Source organism: Cladophialophora bantiana, assembly GCF_000835475.1.
Source record: "Cladophialophora bantiana CBS 173.52 unplaced genomic scaffold supercont1.23, whole genome shotgun sequence".
NCBI classification, from domain to species: Eukaryota; Fungi; Ascomycota; class Eurotiomycetes; order Chaetothyriales; family Herpotrichiellaceae; genus Cladophialophora; species Cladophialophora bantiana.
This window is the reverse complement of record NW_015971597.1, coordinates 2443-17789: the sequence shown is the minus strand read 5'-3', so window position 1 is coordinate 17789 and position 15347 is coordinate 2443. Positions and strand designations below refer to the sequence as shown.

The window sequence follows — 15347 nt, the reverse complement described above, 5'->3', positions numbered from 1 at the left end:
TAGTTATGTATGCTATTGTGTGGGATGTCCTTCTGTTGCTTTGTGTGCCACCCAACCGCAACGGCACACATGGGGAGAGGGTAGATAGAGGGGTCTGTCATGACAAAGTCGCCGGCGAACCTTTTTTTTCCATTCCTTTTCTTTTCTGTTCTGTCCCAAAATGCCTGGTTCCCTTTGGTATATAATAGGTCCCTCCCCATACAGCCGTTTCAAGTGGTACCTGTACCACGGCAGAGGAGAATTCTGAGTGGTCTGATTTGATTTCCTCAGGCGCCGATGAGATTAACTTTGGTTTTCTCCTCCAACGCGTTGAAGCAGAGCGCCCGCTTATGCAGGTGGCATGGCCATCGGTGGCAGACCGTACGAGTATGCCGTGTAAATGCCAATCGGGCACTCGTCTTGGTCCTGGAAGAACCAGAAGTTGGTGTCGTTTGTCGAGGTCATTCCAGCAACACAGGTTCCCGCGCCCACAAAGCAAGGGCCGACGTCAATGGTGTAAGCGTTTCCCGGTTCCATGTGAATGGGCGGGAAAGGAGGGAAAGGACCCGGGGCGGGCTGGTTGTTGTACGTCGTCTCTGGTCCAGGGCAGCTGCCTGGATTATATCCAGTGAAGAAGAACGAGCCACCACCTTCGTATTCGAAGTTGGAAGTCTTGAGCTGCGATTTCAGTGGGAAGATGAACTCAAGCGTGCAATTGGCGTCGGCGCGAGAGGCAGGAACGTCAAAGCTGAAGATGGACGAGATATCATTGGGAGTGAAGACGCCGTTATATTGGGGCCCGAAAGCCTTGTCGGGCTGAGACTTGGAGATCTGCGTGATGTAGTGGGGGAATTCAAACTGGCCGGGCGTGAGTTCAGCGGGACAGCCTTCGCGTGGTTTGAGAGCGCGTTTGCGCAGGACTTCGCCTGGGTAGGCAGCAGCCAGGCCGGCGAGCAAGACGAGAGCGGCACCGGACCTCATTTTGAGAGTGTGAATATCTTTTCCTAGCGGGGGTGATGACAAGACGTCCGCGAAAGACACGTAAAGTGGCCCCAACAAGGTCCGATCTTTTAGGAGAGAGATCAAGCGAGTGACTGTAGCGAGCGACGTGATGTATGTATGTCAAACGAGAGGGAGATATCAGTGATCACAAACCAACAGAGAAGCAAACACAGAAAGAAGTGGGTGTGAAAACATATAACAGTATGGGAGATTGCTTCTGACACCACTGGGGCTCCAATAGCCGAACGGTTCTGCTGCTCGTCATCGGGTCTCAAGATAGGCCACAGCAAAGAGGTCAATGTCACCACACCCCCGGAGCCGTGAGGTGGAACAACACGAGGCTGAGTGGGTTCCTTCTCGAGCGGTGATACGGCTGACAAACTTCTGGTCGAAGCTTGGGCAAGTATTGAGCCCACACCCACGTCACCTTTAGTGAGACACGGAACAGGCAGGGTAGCCTGTTTGTCGACAGTCCAGAGATGACAATGTGACCTACTGCGAAACAGCATGGGTGTCAGTCGGCAATGAGGTTGCGGCGATGGTAGCTGAGTCTGGGATAGTCTGTGAGTGTTTGGATATCCAGAGCCGGGCACAGCTGTGCTGGCTGGGTACGGACAAGGCAGGTGAGTGGACGCAAGACATGATCATGTCTCCATCTGAATCTCATGACTGCGTGCCATTCGTAGTTGTGGACATCTGATCTTCGCGCGGTTAATTTGGTTAAGCGAGGGTGTTTCCACTGGAGTGAGTGCCCATAGGTACCTACTTGGTATCTGCTTTCACCCTGTAGAGTACAGAGTCCTCGTGCTTGTAAGCTATCTGTGCAACTCAATCTTGACAAAAGAGCGAAGGAATCGTCTCTTAGCCATCACCGCAAACAGCCCCCCATCCAACTGATGTACCACAGTACTGGTATTCTTGCGAGTGGTGGGAGGTGTGAATGCAGGAGCTCTTTGGTGTCGACAAGCAAATTGCAGGTCCAAGGGGCAAACAGCCAAGCTTCCACCATTTGCTTGCCCTCATGCTTCTATTCTCGTTAGCGAGAGGCAAAGCTCCACAGCAAGAAACGATCTGGGTGGGCGTCGATTGGGCTGGACTAATCACGCCACCGATGAGGCCTCGCATTGGGTGTCGAGTCGGCGTGTGAATCTCGGAATCAACGGCAGCAATCAGACTCGCAACACCTACGTCCCTCCTTGGTAGAGGATGAACGTCGAGGACGGAGGAAATGGCGAATGTTTGTTGCCTGCTGTTACCGGTGCCGACGAGGGAGAATAGTGAGGAAACGTTCAGCTCAGAAGAAGCAACACAGACAAGAAGAAAATGGTGACCGCCTTCACCAGGGATTTTTCAGCCTGTCCATGTCTTAAGACGACGGGTGTCCTCCATCATGCCAGGGCGTGCACCTCGTGCCTGATACGGATACCCGATACCTCATACCTGCTGTCTATTACCTGCATCGTGTCCAATATCGATGGTATATTGTCTACTCTTTATATGGAGTATGATTTCATGTCCCCTCCACCGTCTCTCATTATTCGGACGCCCGCCGCTCTCTCATTAAAGCATAGGTATCAATCTCCATTCCAGTGTATCGCTAACCAGGGTTCTCATCAACCGGCTTTAGCGCTGTAGTCCCATTATCCCGTTGAATTGATGTGCCAAACCAGCCCAGACTCCACGCTTCAAAGATCCAAATCTCCCAATGTGTTTCCCATTATCCAGACACCAATACCGGGGCAGGCTGCTTCCTGCCCTCGGCCAGCGATATTAAATCCACATCGCATTGCAAGCCCCATCGGTCTGCAAACCCCTCGCAGACCTCTTGACATGTTCGTGCTGCCTGCCTCTCCCGACACCTGCGATCCCAATCCCCGGCCTGGATCAAGAGTATACTGTTCTCCACCAGCTCTTCGTCCAGCGACATGTCCTCCACCATGTCACGGACCGATTTGAGCTTTCTCGTCGCGGCACTGGCCGCAAGACGGGATTCCTGGAGCAGATCGGTCAAAGAGCGGAGGGTGTGCGACAGTTCTTCAGTCTGTGAGGCCAGGATTTGGAGGGACAACAATGGATTCTGCGGACGAAGGAAAGGGAGGGTCGACGATAAACTGGTAATATCATCAAGGAGTAAGTCGATCATCTCCTCAGGTAGCTGCCATAAAGTTCCCCCGTACATGAGTGAGTGTGACTGGGTGAACAGATCTCGGGTCTTGTGTGTCCGGTGAGAGGCCATAGATGTATATGCCGTGATCAGCCGGGTGACTCCGTACTCGATGTTTGCCTGTGGACCGAGATCCTTCAAGCCATGAATGACTCGGCGGACAGTGCCACCGCCTTCACTGACTGCGTCTTCGGGATTGACGCACATGCGTGTGAGGTTCTCGATGTCGCGGATTCGTTTTCGTAGGATCGGTGGGATGACATCCTCTTCTTGGTCCGCCTCTGAATCTGGCCCGTAGTCTGAGCCGTCGTAGGCGGACTCTTGTCTCTGGTGTCCTGGCTTTTTGCTCTCTTGGGATTGCGAATTCGGTCGAGGCTGGGGAACGCGCAGCGTGGGAGGTTGCCCGTCATATTGGCTATGCGGACTCTGCAGGACCATCCCAAACCCAAAATCGTGCATATCGTTTATCTCGTAGGGGCTGCGTGGGTCGCGCATCATCGAAGAATCCTGGCCTACCTCACCCTCTCTTAAGCCGTCGAGGAAGTTGGAGTGGCCCTCTCCTTCCTCTTCCTCGCCCCAAGCTTGCTCCAGCTCGTCGGCCAAGTTTCCCAGCCCGTTGCCGTCGCCGTAGTGTTCTATACTCCTGTTGCTATTTATGCTCGTCCGACTTGGTCTGCGCTGTTGGGAGAATGAGGGAGGTCGGGAAGACTTGGAGGACATGGGGCGAGGTGTCAACGGGGACCGAGGCAGGTAAGAGGTCTGCGACGTTCGCGATGATCTCCTCGAGTACGTCGTGCCATTTGTGGTCCCGCTGGTGTACGGACTCGGGGACGTCGCATCTTGGGATTGTATTTCGACGTTGGACAGGAGCAGTGACCTGCGCTTTCGCGAGGGCGTTGTCGGGGAGGTTGGTGGAGATGGGGCGGTCATGTTGCGGACTCGTATGCAGGGGGGAGGGAGGACAGAATACCGAGTATAGGTGACTGATGGTGGGTTATGCTCGTCTAAGCAAAGAAAGCTCTATCATGAAGGTGGAAGCATGTCTCTGGAGGCCCTGTCTGTCCGTAAAAAGCGCAGCTGTCCAAACAGCAGAAGTCCTGAGCAGCAAGTGAAAGTCGCCCGTGATTATTTCGGCTCGCGAACCAGTCTGACCAGCGCAAACCGGTGGGCAGCAGTGGGCTTTTTGGGGACAATGACCAAAGTGACTCGCGGGACGGCGCGTTTCGTTGGAGTCACAGGTTCCTCCTCGCTCCCCACAATCAGCAGCAAAGCCCTCGATAAATTGAATAAATTGACTCTTCCCTTGTGAACCTCAGCTCCGGACTCAATTCAATGCTCCTTGTCCCATGGAAATGAATTGCCATGCCGACCATTCGGAGAGTCCAGCCATCGGACTTGTTCCATCTCAACCTGTGCAACCTCGATCCGTACACGGAAAACTATGACCTGAACTTTTATCTGACATATCTGATGAGATGGCCTTCGCTGTTTCAATGCATCGAAGAGCACGGCCGGATAGTCGGCTATATCATTGGCAAGGTTGAGACATCGCCTGCTCACTTACAGTAAGTGGCCAGCTCTTCTCTGAACCCAGACAATCCGTCCTAAGAGACATTTCTTGCAGAGGAACACCACATTACTTACCGTGGCATGGTCACATCACCGCTCTGTCAATAGCCCCACAATATCGACGGCTGGGATATGGGAAACTTCTGACCGAGTCGTTGGAAAAGGCTTGCAACCAGCAGGATGCCTGGTTCGTGGATCTCTTTGTTCGGGCGAGCAACAAGAACGCCATCAAAATGTATCAAAGCATGGGCTACTCGACCTACCGCATAGTGGTTAAGTACTATGCGGATGATCCGACTGGAGTCTCAAAGGAGGGAGAGGACGCGCTGGACATGAGGAAGCCTCTTGACCGGGACAAGGACCGAATCCATGTCAGGAAGAATGGGGAGAATTTCAAGGTCGACCCGGAAGATGTCTTCTGAGCCGCTGGCATAATGATGAACCGGACGAGACAAGAAGAGAGGAACAGTGAATATTCCTTCCACGTGCCAAAGCCTCTGCTCCTACTCTTCCCCGTGCTCGATGATCCACGTACTGCCTCACCCCTTATCTACATCCTCCTTTGCGGTCAGTACCATACCCTCGCAAAGCTATACCCAGTTCTCCGCTAACCTGGATTAACAGTGTTATAGTTTGTGGGCCCGCAGATCTGGTCAACATATGACCCCATTTGAGAAGAAGTGCAAACAATGAATATAAAGAGACCTTCACACAAGCAACCACTTCGAGTCTGGGATATGTACCGAAAAAAAGATTCAATTTTGATCGGGTTTGGCGGGCGGGGCCTTCCCCCCTGTTGATGGATGATATGAGCGTTCGCTGCGTTTGCCAAAAGGGTAGCAGATGGTCTCAGCCATGTCATCCATCAATTCCAAAAACATATGATATTGTGGGTCTCCTAGAATATTAATAACGATACTAAGAGCTGAAAACCTGCAATATTGTACATGGCTATCATCTGAAAACAATCGGTTTCCTGTGGCTGCTGGAAGATTGCTCGAGAACGCTCCCAACCGGAGGGAGGACAGGAGCCGCAGCACCTACAGCGGAACCGATTATCAGGGGGGAAGGTAAGATCAGACGCTTGGCCTGAGAAATTGAATCTTTTTGCTTCCCCCGACTGACTGGAGGGGGAAGTATTTAGAGTTGAGTAAACATATAAAAGTATCAAGATTTATACTAAGTTCCGAGTATATAGACCTTCTCTTCGTCATCGCTTCTTACTATCCTTTTAATATCTTCCCTAAACCTACTTTCTCTCACTTCCCAGGATTTCTCTCTATATCATTCGGTCCGAAACTCATAGGCAATAGCTCGCCAATCGTCATCCGGACCACCTCTCCCTCCAGCCCGTCCTTGCCGTACATGTAGATCGGCAAGTCCCTCGACGTAGCAAACTCGTTTATAAACTGTCGACACATCCCGCAGGGGGACGCTGGCGGGAAAATGTCCGTCGCCACCCCGATGGCGCGGATGGCGGGCATTTTGGGACGAGGCATCGAGGCCACGATCGGTGCGATGGCGCACCGCTCCGCGCAGATGCCTACGGGGGTCGAGGCGACTTCGACGTTGGCGCCCGTATGGTATGTCCCATCTGAGAGGAGGACGGAGGCCCCGACGCGGAAGTTGGAGTACGGGCCTAGGAGATATCGATGACGGAGTCAATGGATGATATTGATGAACCAGGACAATGTTCCTGGGGGTTTGGTAGTTGGAGGGATAGCGGCCGCAAGATAGATTTCTTTCACTTTGTCCAAAGCAGGACTTCATTTTTCCCCTTTTGGGCGAATACATTTCCTCCTAGTGGGAGCTTACGAAATGCGCTTCTGTCTTCATCCACTTCGGGTTTGCGGTTCACTTACAGTATGCCTTTGCCTTTGCCTCAATTGCCAAGTTGCCCAGCTTGGTTAATTCCTCGTCTGATAAGGGCGCAAGAGTTGTATTCGCCATAATTTTGACACTGATGACCTTGATATCGGGTAATTATATTGGCCTTCAAGGAAGACACAGGTGTAGAAATGTATTAAACTTAATGTACAGAGTGCGAAGGAAGAAAAACAGGGTGCAAGGTTTGCAAGTGGTAGCCTTGCCAAGAATTTGAGGATCCCGCAGCCTTGCGTAGCAGGAGTCCAGAGGAAGTTCCGTCGCTCTATCAGGTCCTACGACCCCTTCGATCCCCAGTATTCGGGTCCATCACGGGCAGCAAAGCCACTACCTGCATGGTATACGGCTCACAGCCTTCTCAGTCGCTGTCGCTGTCATAGGCTTCCTTTACCCCTCGCCGGCTCAATTAGCGGTAGTAGCTTTGGTGTTGGCATGAAGATGATATCGCTCATGCACTCCCGGATGTACACAAAGCTGTTCCAGGGGTTCTCCCACGTGTCAATGACATAAGGCGGAAGATCCAACGAAGTCCACCCAACCACTCCCCGTAATCGGGCCTGCAAAGCTAGTGTTGTCTTGCCGAATCTGTTGGGGTCTGAACCGTCCATTCTATATTTACTCGCGAGCAAATCAAGAAGCATCGCTTTCTCCTCTTTCGTGGGCTTATAGACCATGCCGCCTGCCTTCGAGGCCTTTTGTGGTGCATCATTTGGAGCATCGACACCGGGAGCCACCACGACAGTCACGAGATTGTAGTGGCATGAAAGGGGGGTGATCGCTTTCTGAACCCGATAGTCTTGGTCCGGCGTCGCAGCTCCATTGGAATCGGCACCAAAGACATCCCCGCCTGTGTCTACTATGAGAACAGTCTCTATTGAGGGCTTAGCCTGATCCAACACGGCATGGAATTGATCTGTAAGATCAGCTTTGTCGTCCTCCGAGATCTGCGATTTCGACTCGCCCTGGTCGAGTACCATAAATATCTGGGAATGATACGGGAGTGGAATTGCTTCAAGGTCGCGGCCCTCAGCGGTAGTGTCATTTTTCACCCGAAAGGTTCCAGCAACAGGGCGCCCGTGCGCTTCCACTGCTCCACCATGGTTGTATACCTCACGCTTGATCCCAAGCTTGGACCCCTTTTTCCCCTGGGATCCTGTTGCCCAGGTTCGTGTAGAGATCAAGAGGTCCATTCGCTTCTTATGTCGTCGCAACAAGTGTCCCAGCAAACTCGCGCTGATGACATCGGACCCTCCACCTCCGCCAATCCCTGCGTACTCATGGCTGGGTCGCTGCTCACCAGGCAAAAGATCAGAAAGAGAATGAAGTTGGGACAGATTGTCAAAGGACATAGGCAGGACAGGCTTCCATATGGCCCGCAATGGCGCCATGTCGTCATAAGTTGTTTCGAGCATTATTTGGTCTTCAACAATCTCCTTATGCAGACCAATTTGATCGGCTAGCAGTCGAAGATCAACGCACGGATTGCGATTGAAGCCCTCATAGAGAATATCGCCTTTCCGGGCTGCCGCCATCGCTCGACATAGAGCGACGTGGCATTCGTCATAAACCCGGGCGAGGGTGAACAGAGCTAATTGCAATGACAGTAGACGGAGGGCTTTCATCAGTTGATCTTCGCCAAGAAGTCTGCATAGCGGTCGAGCAGAAGTTGGATGAACGGTGTTGATATGCTGGCGACGGAGGACTGTGCGAACATTTCGAGATCCGGTGGTGAAGGCTCGCTCTACCTCGTCCGCCAGTTGCTGGAGACGAGCCGCGAGGTTGGATATGAGGGTATCGTCGACCACGTCGGCAACTTGCACCATGGCCGTGCATCGGACCAATCTATCAGGGAGGTGATCCAAAACCGGTGGGTTAGAAGAGGATTCGGGTGCGGGTGGCTTCCACACTGTAATGCGAAGGGCTTTAGTATGCAACGGGAGAGAAAGAGAGAGTTCCAAAACGCGACGTTCAAAGGTTGATGGAAATCTGCCGTGCTAAGCCACCAAACGGGAGGGATGACTACTCCACGCGTTGGAACGGGGCAAGGGGGCCGTGAGGGCCATGACTTGCGCATAGTGCCAAAGGGGGAGGGCCAGGCTCTGGAAGCGCTGGATGGTGACTGGCTGGGTGCCTTCGACGCGCCGAAGTTCCTTGCAGGGCTTTTGGTCAAGTGCTTGAGTGGCTGCCTGTCTGACCCGTTGAGTTGTTCAAAATACCCTGCGAGCCCATTTCAAAAACAAGTGCCATGGTCTGACAAGAGGAAAGTGATTTACTGTTGATCGAACGTGACCTTTATTTATGAGTATAAAGTATTCTGTTTGCCGTTGGGAATAGTAGCGCTGTGTCATATATCCCAAACTGTTAGCTACAACTTGCACTTCGTTGTTGTCAACCGCTCCTAAGTTACATGCTCTAGGTCAGGCTACGCCACTTATTTTTGAATGCGGCTTGCCTAGGCACTGCCTATTCGGTGCCCATTGAGCACCATACGAGGTCTTGAGGTGCCCGACCGACGAGATGGGCCCTTTTCCTTATAGTTTGACATGTTGGTCGGGAGACCTGGTAGAGCCGCAGTCACGAAATTAGAGGCAAGAGGCGTGAACTCGACGGATATAAGCGAAAAGCCACCTCGATGACTGCACGCCTCCAGTGAATCTATGATGGAAAACGAGAAATGATGCCTTGTCAGACACTGCCACTTCCCGCCGCTTTGTGCTGCGATGTGTCATGTGCACGCGGACCATCCCAGCGGCGAGCGGCTAGTTCGATCTTGGTAAGTATGTCTTGGCAGACATGGAAGGGAACTTTGGTCAGCCGCATCTCGAACTTCACTTCTTCATCGCCCAACCCCTCCCCTTCTATACCACCTAGACACCGTGCCTCGTGTGACTTACCCATTGAGTTCAGCGCTGTCAAGGGACCTTTGGTACTCATCGTCTTCCTCTATGGGATATACCTTTGTATGAAGCTAAGCCCGCCGAGCCTCCTATGATCCCGTCTTTTTGATTTAGTGATCCTCCGCCCTTCGACCTTTTTTGCCTCCCCGTCAACTCTATGACTCCGCAATCGTGCACGACTAGCAATCTTTGAATCGATGGCATCTCCCAGCAGAGATCAATGCCGCCCTCCGTCTGGAGCAGACTGGGACAAATGGCGGCCGGTCTTCACTCGTCTATACATGAAAGACAATCGTCCTTTACCTGAGGTGATGAAAATCATGAAGGATGAGCATGGATTATGGGCAAGGTGAGCTCCAGCTACTGACAATATTATTCTTAGTGCTAAACCCATCTCCCAGTGAGAAGATGTACAAGAACAAAATAAAGGCTTGGGGTTTGCGAAAGTACCTCAAGGAGAACGAGGCTAAGCAGATTATTGAAGGCGAGGCTCCGATAGCCAGCAGAAACGTGGATCTAGATGCTCTGAAGAGAAAAGCCGAGCGTGCTTTGAAAAGGAAACGAAGTCGCAAATCATCTCAGCCACAGGCTTCGCCGCAGCCTTCAGAGCTGTCGCCTACGCCTTCGACACCCCCGCCTTCTCCGGTTTCCGAGGCGGTGATACCTTGGTCAAACCCGGCAGAACCGCGCCAGACCGTTGTCGTTCCATCACCCGAAGGATTTCGCATTGCTAGTGTCGCTGAGCAGTTTCTCTTCAATCTTCGTGGATGGACCCATGACGCATTCGTTCACGGTGATTGGGATGCAATGTCGTCAACCCAACATAATCGTGGCCGCCAGGCATCTCGTCTCCTCTCTTCGAGTCTAACCGCAGGGCTTAATCTTTTCGAAAACGGAAAGCGGGATCTTGCGTGGGTACAGTGGAATAAGGCCTTTGCAGGTTTCCAGAATCCCGAGCTGTTCAAGTCCTGGTATTATGAAATACCAATGGCTTTACTTTTCGAAGTGGGCAGGGTGGCTCAGAGTGGCCACCCTAAGCTTGCTGCGCTACTTTTACGGAGTGTCCAGCGATGGGCTCATACTTTCCTAGATCCGAAGGATTCGCGTTACGCACTCTTCAGCGTTTTCGGCGAACTTGAGGTCGACCAGCTGCGAGAGCTATACACCCGTGCGGCCCGCTCCATGTACGATGGTCTTGAGACGCGGATTGACAAGCGCAACAAGCTGTTGTATGAAGTCCGACTTAATCGAGCCCTGGACCTCCTGTGGTATGATCCCGAGGCGGATTTGACAGAGTGGTTACCGCAAATTTCCGAAGTGGACGCCGTGTCTCCGGGATTATCAGTATACTTCCTGCTCCTTCAAGCCTACAGACTTGTGGCCCAAGACCAATTCGATGAAGCCGAAGAGATTTGTTCGCAAGTGCAGCGCAGACTGACAACCTTGAAAGAAATCCCAGGAAGCATAGATCTTTGGCGGGTGGGACTTGCTTATCGCAGACTTGGGCGACAACAACACGCCAAAGGCCGCTATGCTGACGCACGTCGGAGTTTCAATACGGCACTAAAATATGTGCAGAACAACAACGAGTTGTCAAAGTCGGTTCTGATCGAGATATGTCAGCGACAACAAAGTATGGCAAACATGATGCAAGACACCGAGGATGTCTTCTTCTGGAGCAGAATGCTCGAGTCGTTAGAGCAGGATACCAAAGCACAAGTAATAGAAGAAGTGAAAGATGAAGATGAAGACGATGACAATGGCAATGACGGAAGGCCTCCAGCAAAAAGAAAGCGACTATCGCCCATGCCCAGTCGGAGTTCCACTCCCGCTCGACGGGGTACCTGGTGACAACGAGGATTGAAGACCTGCAAGAAACAAGATATCCTTTCGCTGGCTTGAGGACTTCATGATGTCATGATTTATGATCTGAACGATTTCTCCTTTTTGTTCGAGAGCTTGAGTTATTTTGAGAAGAGTTTGGGATTTGAAAAGAAGTGTGAGCATCATCTTTCAGAGCATTTAGTGGGATTGACGCATTTGTCTTCTTTGTTCGCGAGCAGGACGGCGCCTTGTTGGACATCCCCAGAGGAGGAAATGGGCCTTTACATACGTGGGTTTTTTTTTTTTTTACAGGTGGCAGAGAGCCAGGCCACATGATCAATCACCGTAGGAAGTTTCGAAGCGGGGAGTTGTGTATTTGGTGTACTATACATACGTTGAGCAGGGCGAGGATTCCAGGTTTTTATGAAATTGGGAAGGGAGCCTTATCAGCTTTGTAGTCACAAATCACCTTGCTCAGTTTCGCTCATGCACGAAAACCGCCTCTCTTTCTTCTGACTTCCATCCCCTTGCATATCCCTCTGGAACAAACGCAGCGGCTGTTTCTCCGCCACCGAGCCCGCTGTGTTCCTCGACGCGAGATTCTTTCTTTGGCTTGAGAGAGGGGAGAGTCCCTTTTCTATATGCGACTCTCTAACCGTCCCTTGCCGTTTCGAGAGGCGATTTTTGTTATTCGATACCTGGAAGCCTGGTCCCGGGGGAGTTGAGAAGCGATATGTAGGCCCACCCATACAGACCCTCTCTTGATGTATAGTCATTAGTGTTGTACAGGGTTTTGATGGCCTGCCCGAGTACTGCTTCTCAAGGATAAACCCAAGGAGTTGGTATCTTCAGCATGATTCGTGGATTTTCGTTTTCGGTCAAGTATTCACGTTTCCTCGGTCGTCGTCGCCTCGGGTTTCTTCTTCCTGCTGGCCAAAATCTCATCCACCACGCCCAACTCCAGCGCCTCCTCCGCGCTCAGGAAGTAATCCCGCTCCATCATCTTCTCGATCTCATCGACCGTCATCTTCTTTTTGCCTGTCAGATGCCGCTCGTAGATCCTGTTCAGCTGCGTGCGTATCCGAAGGATCTCCTTCGCGTGGATCGCAATGTCCGCTGCGGTACCGTAGTGGCCGCCGCTAGGTTGATGGAGCATGATGCTCGAATGGGGCAGGCAGTAACGCTTGCCAGCCGCGCCTCCCGCGAGGAGTAGACTCCCCATGGACGCGGCCTGGCCAAGCACGAGCGTTGAGACCTCGGGGACGATGTAGTTCATGCAGTCGTAGATCGAGAGGCCGGCCGTGACGCTCCCGCCGGGAGAGTTGATGTACATTGAAATGGGACGGTCAGATTCGGCCTCGAGGTATAATAGGGATGCGGTGACCGTGGCGGCCATGCGGTCGTCGACTTCGCCGTAGACTGCGACGATTCGCTCCTTGAGAAGACGGGAGAACAGGTCTGTCGTGTGCGTCAGGCCAGCTATTGTTTCGGTCCTGACAGATACCACGTGTCAGCCGCTTCTTGTCTCAGATTATTGAAGAGGAGAACAAAACATTCAAGAAAAGGACCATCGCTAAAGGAGGTTGCAGAGGGGAACTCACACAAAGGGAACCGGGAGCCAGGACGTGGGAGGGGCAGATCTCGAGTAATGTCGTCTCTGCGTCGGCGGGTTGTGCAACGCGGCGCCACTGCATGCTGCTCGCATGGGCAGGCGAGCGGGCAGTCGTGGTACTGAACGGAGGAGATGGCGCATCGTTGCTGAGGTATATGAACAGCGAAAAGAACGGGGTCGCCGTCGAGGAAAGGAGAATTGAAATGCTGCACTTTCAGCTATATTTTTTGGGGAGGGTGCGCTTGACAAGGCTGAGTTCGGGCGGAGCCCTACGAGGTAACCAGTAATTACTGGGTACACAGCACACGGCAGGCAGCAATGAGGACAAGGCTGAGCAAGGCTGAGGTAGAACACGGACACGTTCAACATTTGCAACTCGTGGCATGGGTATCAAAGTGCTCCCTGCACCGTCTATATCTGTCGTTCACCAAGTCTTATTGGTTTCTACAGATCATTATACAATCCTTTCGCTGTACTGCCTTTGATACCAATTTCGTGGGCGTAAGTCGAAAGCGGGGCATTCTGAACGAGATTCCTCCATTGGTACGCATCGCAAGCTCTGTAAGATGAACCCGACATGGCCGATTCCATGTCCCTGTACTTCCTATAGCTTCCGCACAGTAGAGTGGCGGTAGCGAGACGACAAATGATCTATCAAACTCTGCTTTGACGCAGTCATAATCATCAACACGGTTCGACCAAGCCGATATGCATGTCAACCCAACTAGCGACTAGTCCGCAGTTTGCTGCAGGCGGTGTAGACGTGAGCGGCTGAAGATGGGCGTGCACGGCATCATTCCGTATCATGCGCTGGAAAACTGCCTTGATATTGATTGGTCTCCGATCATCTATGAGTCGCCGATAGAGTCGCACTTGGTAAGGTTTAGATCGTGACCCATCGACGCCATTTCTTCAGCCCGCCCTTGCCCTTGCTGCAGCCAGTCTTAAGAAGGCAGCAAGACTTGCACGAGCTTGAGTATTTTCAATCGTGGCGGGCGAAGCAACAGGCATTGGTCTTCTGAGTAAGGCCTTGATTCCTTTCTTCAGATCCAGCAGTATCACATCATCATCTCGCGGCGATTCATTTTGTTTCTGATGCGTTGCGCCGTCCTCCGCCGACCCATCGGGCAAAAGACTCTGCAGCTCGATCCCTTCTTCTGGCGCATCTAAATGCTCCCGAGCACGTGACCTCAACTGGCCGGCTTCCTCAGACTCCAGATCCTGCGGCTGTGGCTCTTCGAGCGCGAGGGCATCTCCCGAAACAACTTGCTTCTCATGCCCGACCACTAGCATCACCAGTTGCAAGGAAAAGAGTATCAGGTCCAATATCAGCATGGATGTTCTCGATCTTGGATTTTCTCCGACAAAGTCGACGATGACACCTCCATAGAGTCGCTTGGCCCCCGATCTGTTCTGTAGAAGATGCGTCACGACGCAGATGAGGTTTGCGACGATAACAGGTGTAATGGCTGGCGGCCGATGCTGGACATGCACCACTTGGTTCAGCGCGCGCAGAAAGAGGAGAAACGTAAGATTGTCGCAGACATAGAGGATACCCAAATGCAGGAAAATGAGGGCGTCTAGCAAGCGGAGGAGAGAATCGAGATGGTGTTTCTTCTGGTCTGGGATCTCGAGCCTGCGTTGCAGGGTGAGCGAAGGGACAAAGGCACCGTCATTTTCGGCCGTATTATTCATTCCCAAACCTGCGGAATAGAATGATGGAGACGCAAAAGTATCATTGTTGCGTTTGTATGAGGGCTCTCTGTGACGAAGAAGCTCTCATGTCTCGGGTTGGGATGTTGTTGCTGGGCTAGTCGTCGCTGTTCAAGCGTGCAGTTTCACTACTGGACCGACTCGGTTTACACCAGTTCCGTGTCGGGACAAAGGTGCTGCCGCCCTATTGCTGCAAGAATCTTGCTGGTGACTTCGCGCCCAATATGGATGTCTTGGCTGGCCATTTTACAGTTGCCATCCCAGCTGGAGGCGAGGAGGATTCAAAATATCAGTGGCACAGTCTGACAAGAGCAAAGTCATTCACTATTAGATCGAAGATGCTGTTCATTCACAATTAGAATTTCATTTACCTTTAGCAATCATGGCCCGCTGTCATTCATCCTGTACCGTCAATCACACCTGATATAGCGGCCGCTTTGACGACGTTATTGAGCACTCCTGAGGTGTATATTTAGTGTTACCAATAACCACTACAAAAACCTCCCCTTGAAATAAGACCTCGTCATCTTGAAGAATGACCCCGCCGAAATCAAGCCTCGACTCAGCAGTCTGGAGGCCAAATCGAATTAATGCAGCAGGCTTTCAGTCTTCGTTTTGAATGAAGACACTAATTATTATTTAGAATCTGCTCGATCCCCACTCTCATGCTCACAAATACTTGCTCTTGGAGAAGATTAGTCAG

At 52.1% G+C, this 15347-nt stretch overlaps 8 protein-coding genes across 8 annotated transcripts; 2 read left to right on the top strand and 6 right to left on the bottom strand.

Moving 5' to 3' along the window:
• Positions 1–327: 327 nt before the first annotated feature.
• Positions 328–960, bottom strand: Z519_11592 (uncharacterized protein; the record flags this gene model as incomplete). Its single annotated transcript, XM_016769303.1, has 1 exon — positions 328–960. The coding sequence occupies one exon, from the start codon at positions 958–960 to the stop codon at positions 328–330; it is 633 nt and encodes a 210-aa protein (XP_016614287.1).
• Positions 961–2698: 1738 nt separating this feature from the next.
• Positions 2699–4075, bottom strand: Z519_11591 (uncharacterized protein; the record flags this gene model as incomplete). Its single annotated transcript, XM_016769302.1, has 1 exon — positions 2699–4075. One exon carries the CDS (start codon positions 4073–4075, stop codon positions 2699–2701), a length of 1377 nt encoding a protein of 458 aa, XP_016614286.1.
• A 432-nt stretch (positions 4076–4507) lies between these two features.
• Positions 4508–5136, top strand: Z519_11590 (uncharacterized protein; the record flags this gene model as incomplete). The annotated part of the gene is made up of 2 exons (XM_016769301.1): positions 4508–4710; positions 4770–5136. 2 exons carry the CDS (start codon positions 4508–4510, stop codon positions 5134–5136), a joined length of 570 nt encoding a protein of 189 aa, XP_016614285.1.
• Positions 5137–5973: 837 nt separating this feature from the next.
• Positions 5974–6664, bottom strand: Z519_11589 (cytidine deaminase; the record flags this gene model as incomplete). Its single annotated transcript, XM_016769300.1, has 2 exons — positions 5974–6353; positions 6577–6664. 2 exons carry the CDS (start codon positions 6662–6664, stop codon positions 5974–5976), a joined length of 468 nt encoding a protein of 155 aa, XP_016614284.1.
• Positions 6665–6972: 308 nt separating this feature from the next.
• On the bottom strand, positions 6973–8421 carry Z519_11588 (uncharacterized protein; the record flags this gene model as incomplete). Its single annotated transcript, XM_016769299.1, has 1 exon — positions 6973–8421. One exon carries the CDS (start codon positions 8419–8421, stop codon positions 6973–6975), a length of 1449 nt encoding a protein of 482 aa, XP_016614283.1.
• A 1271-nt stretch (positions 8422–9692) lies between these two features.
• On the top strand, positions 9693–11346 carry Z519_11587 (uncharacterized protein; the record flags this gene model as incomplete). The annotated part of the gene is made up of 2 exons (XM_016769298.1): positions 9693–9844; positions 9897–11346. 2 exons carry the CDS (start codon positions 9693–9695, stop codon positions 11344–11346), a joined length of 1602 nt encoding a protein of 533 aa, XP_016614282.1.
• Positions 11347–12205: 859 nt separating this feature from the next.
• Z519_11586 (ATP-dependent Clp endopeptidase, proteolytic subunit ClpP) lies at positions 12206–13072 on the bottom strand (the record flags this gene model as incomplete). Its single annotated transcript, XM_016769297.1, has 2 exons — positions 12206–12812; positions 12921–13072. The coding sequence occupies 2 exons, from the start codon at positions 13070–13072 to the stop codon at positions 12206–12208; spliced, it is 759 nt and encodes a 252-aa protein (XP_016614281.1).
• A 771-nt stretch (positions 13073–13843) lies between these two features.
• Positions 13844–14626, bottom strand: Z519_11585 (uncharacterized protein; the record flags this gene model as incomplete). The annotated part of the gene is made up of 1 exon (XM_016769296.1): positions 13844–14626. The coding sequence occupies one exon, from the start codon at positions 14624–14626 to the stop codon at positions 13844–13846; it is 783 nt and encodes a 260-aa protein (XP_016614280.1).
• Positions 14627–15347: the final 721 nt, after the last annotated feature.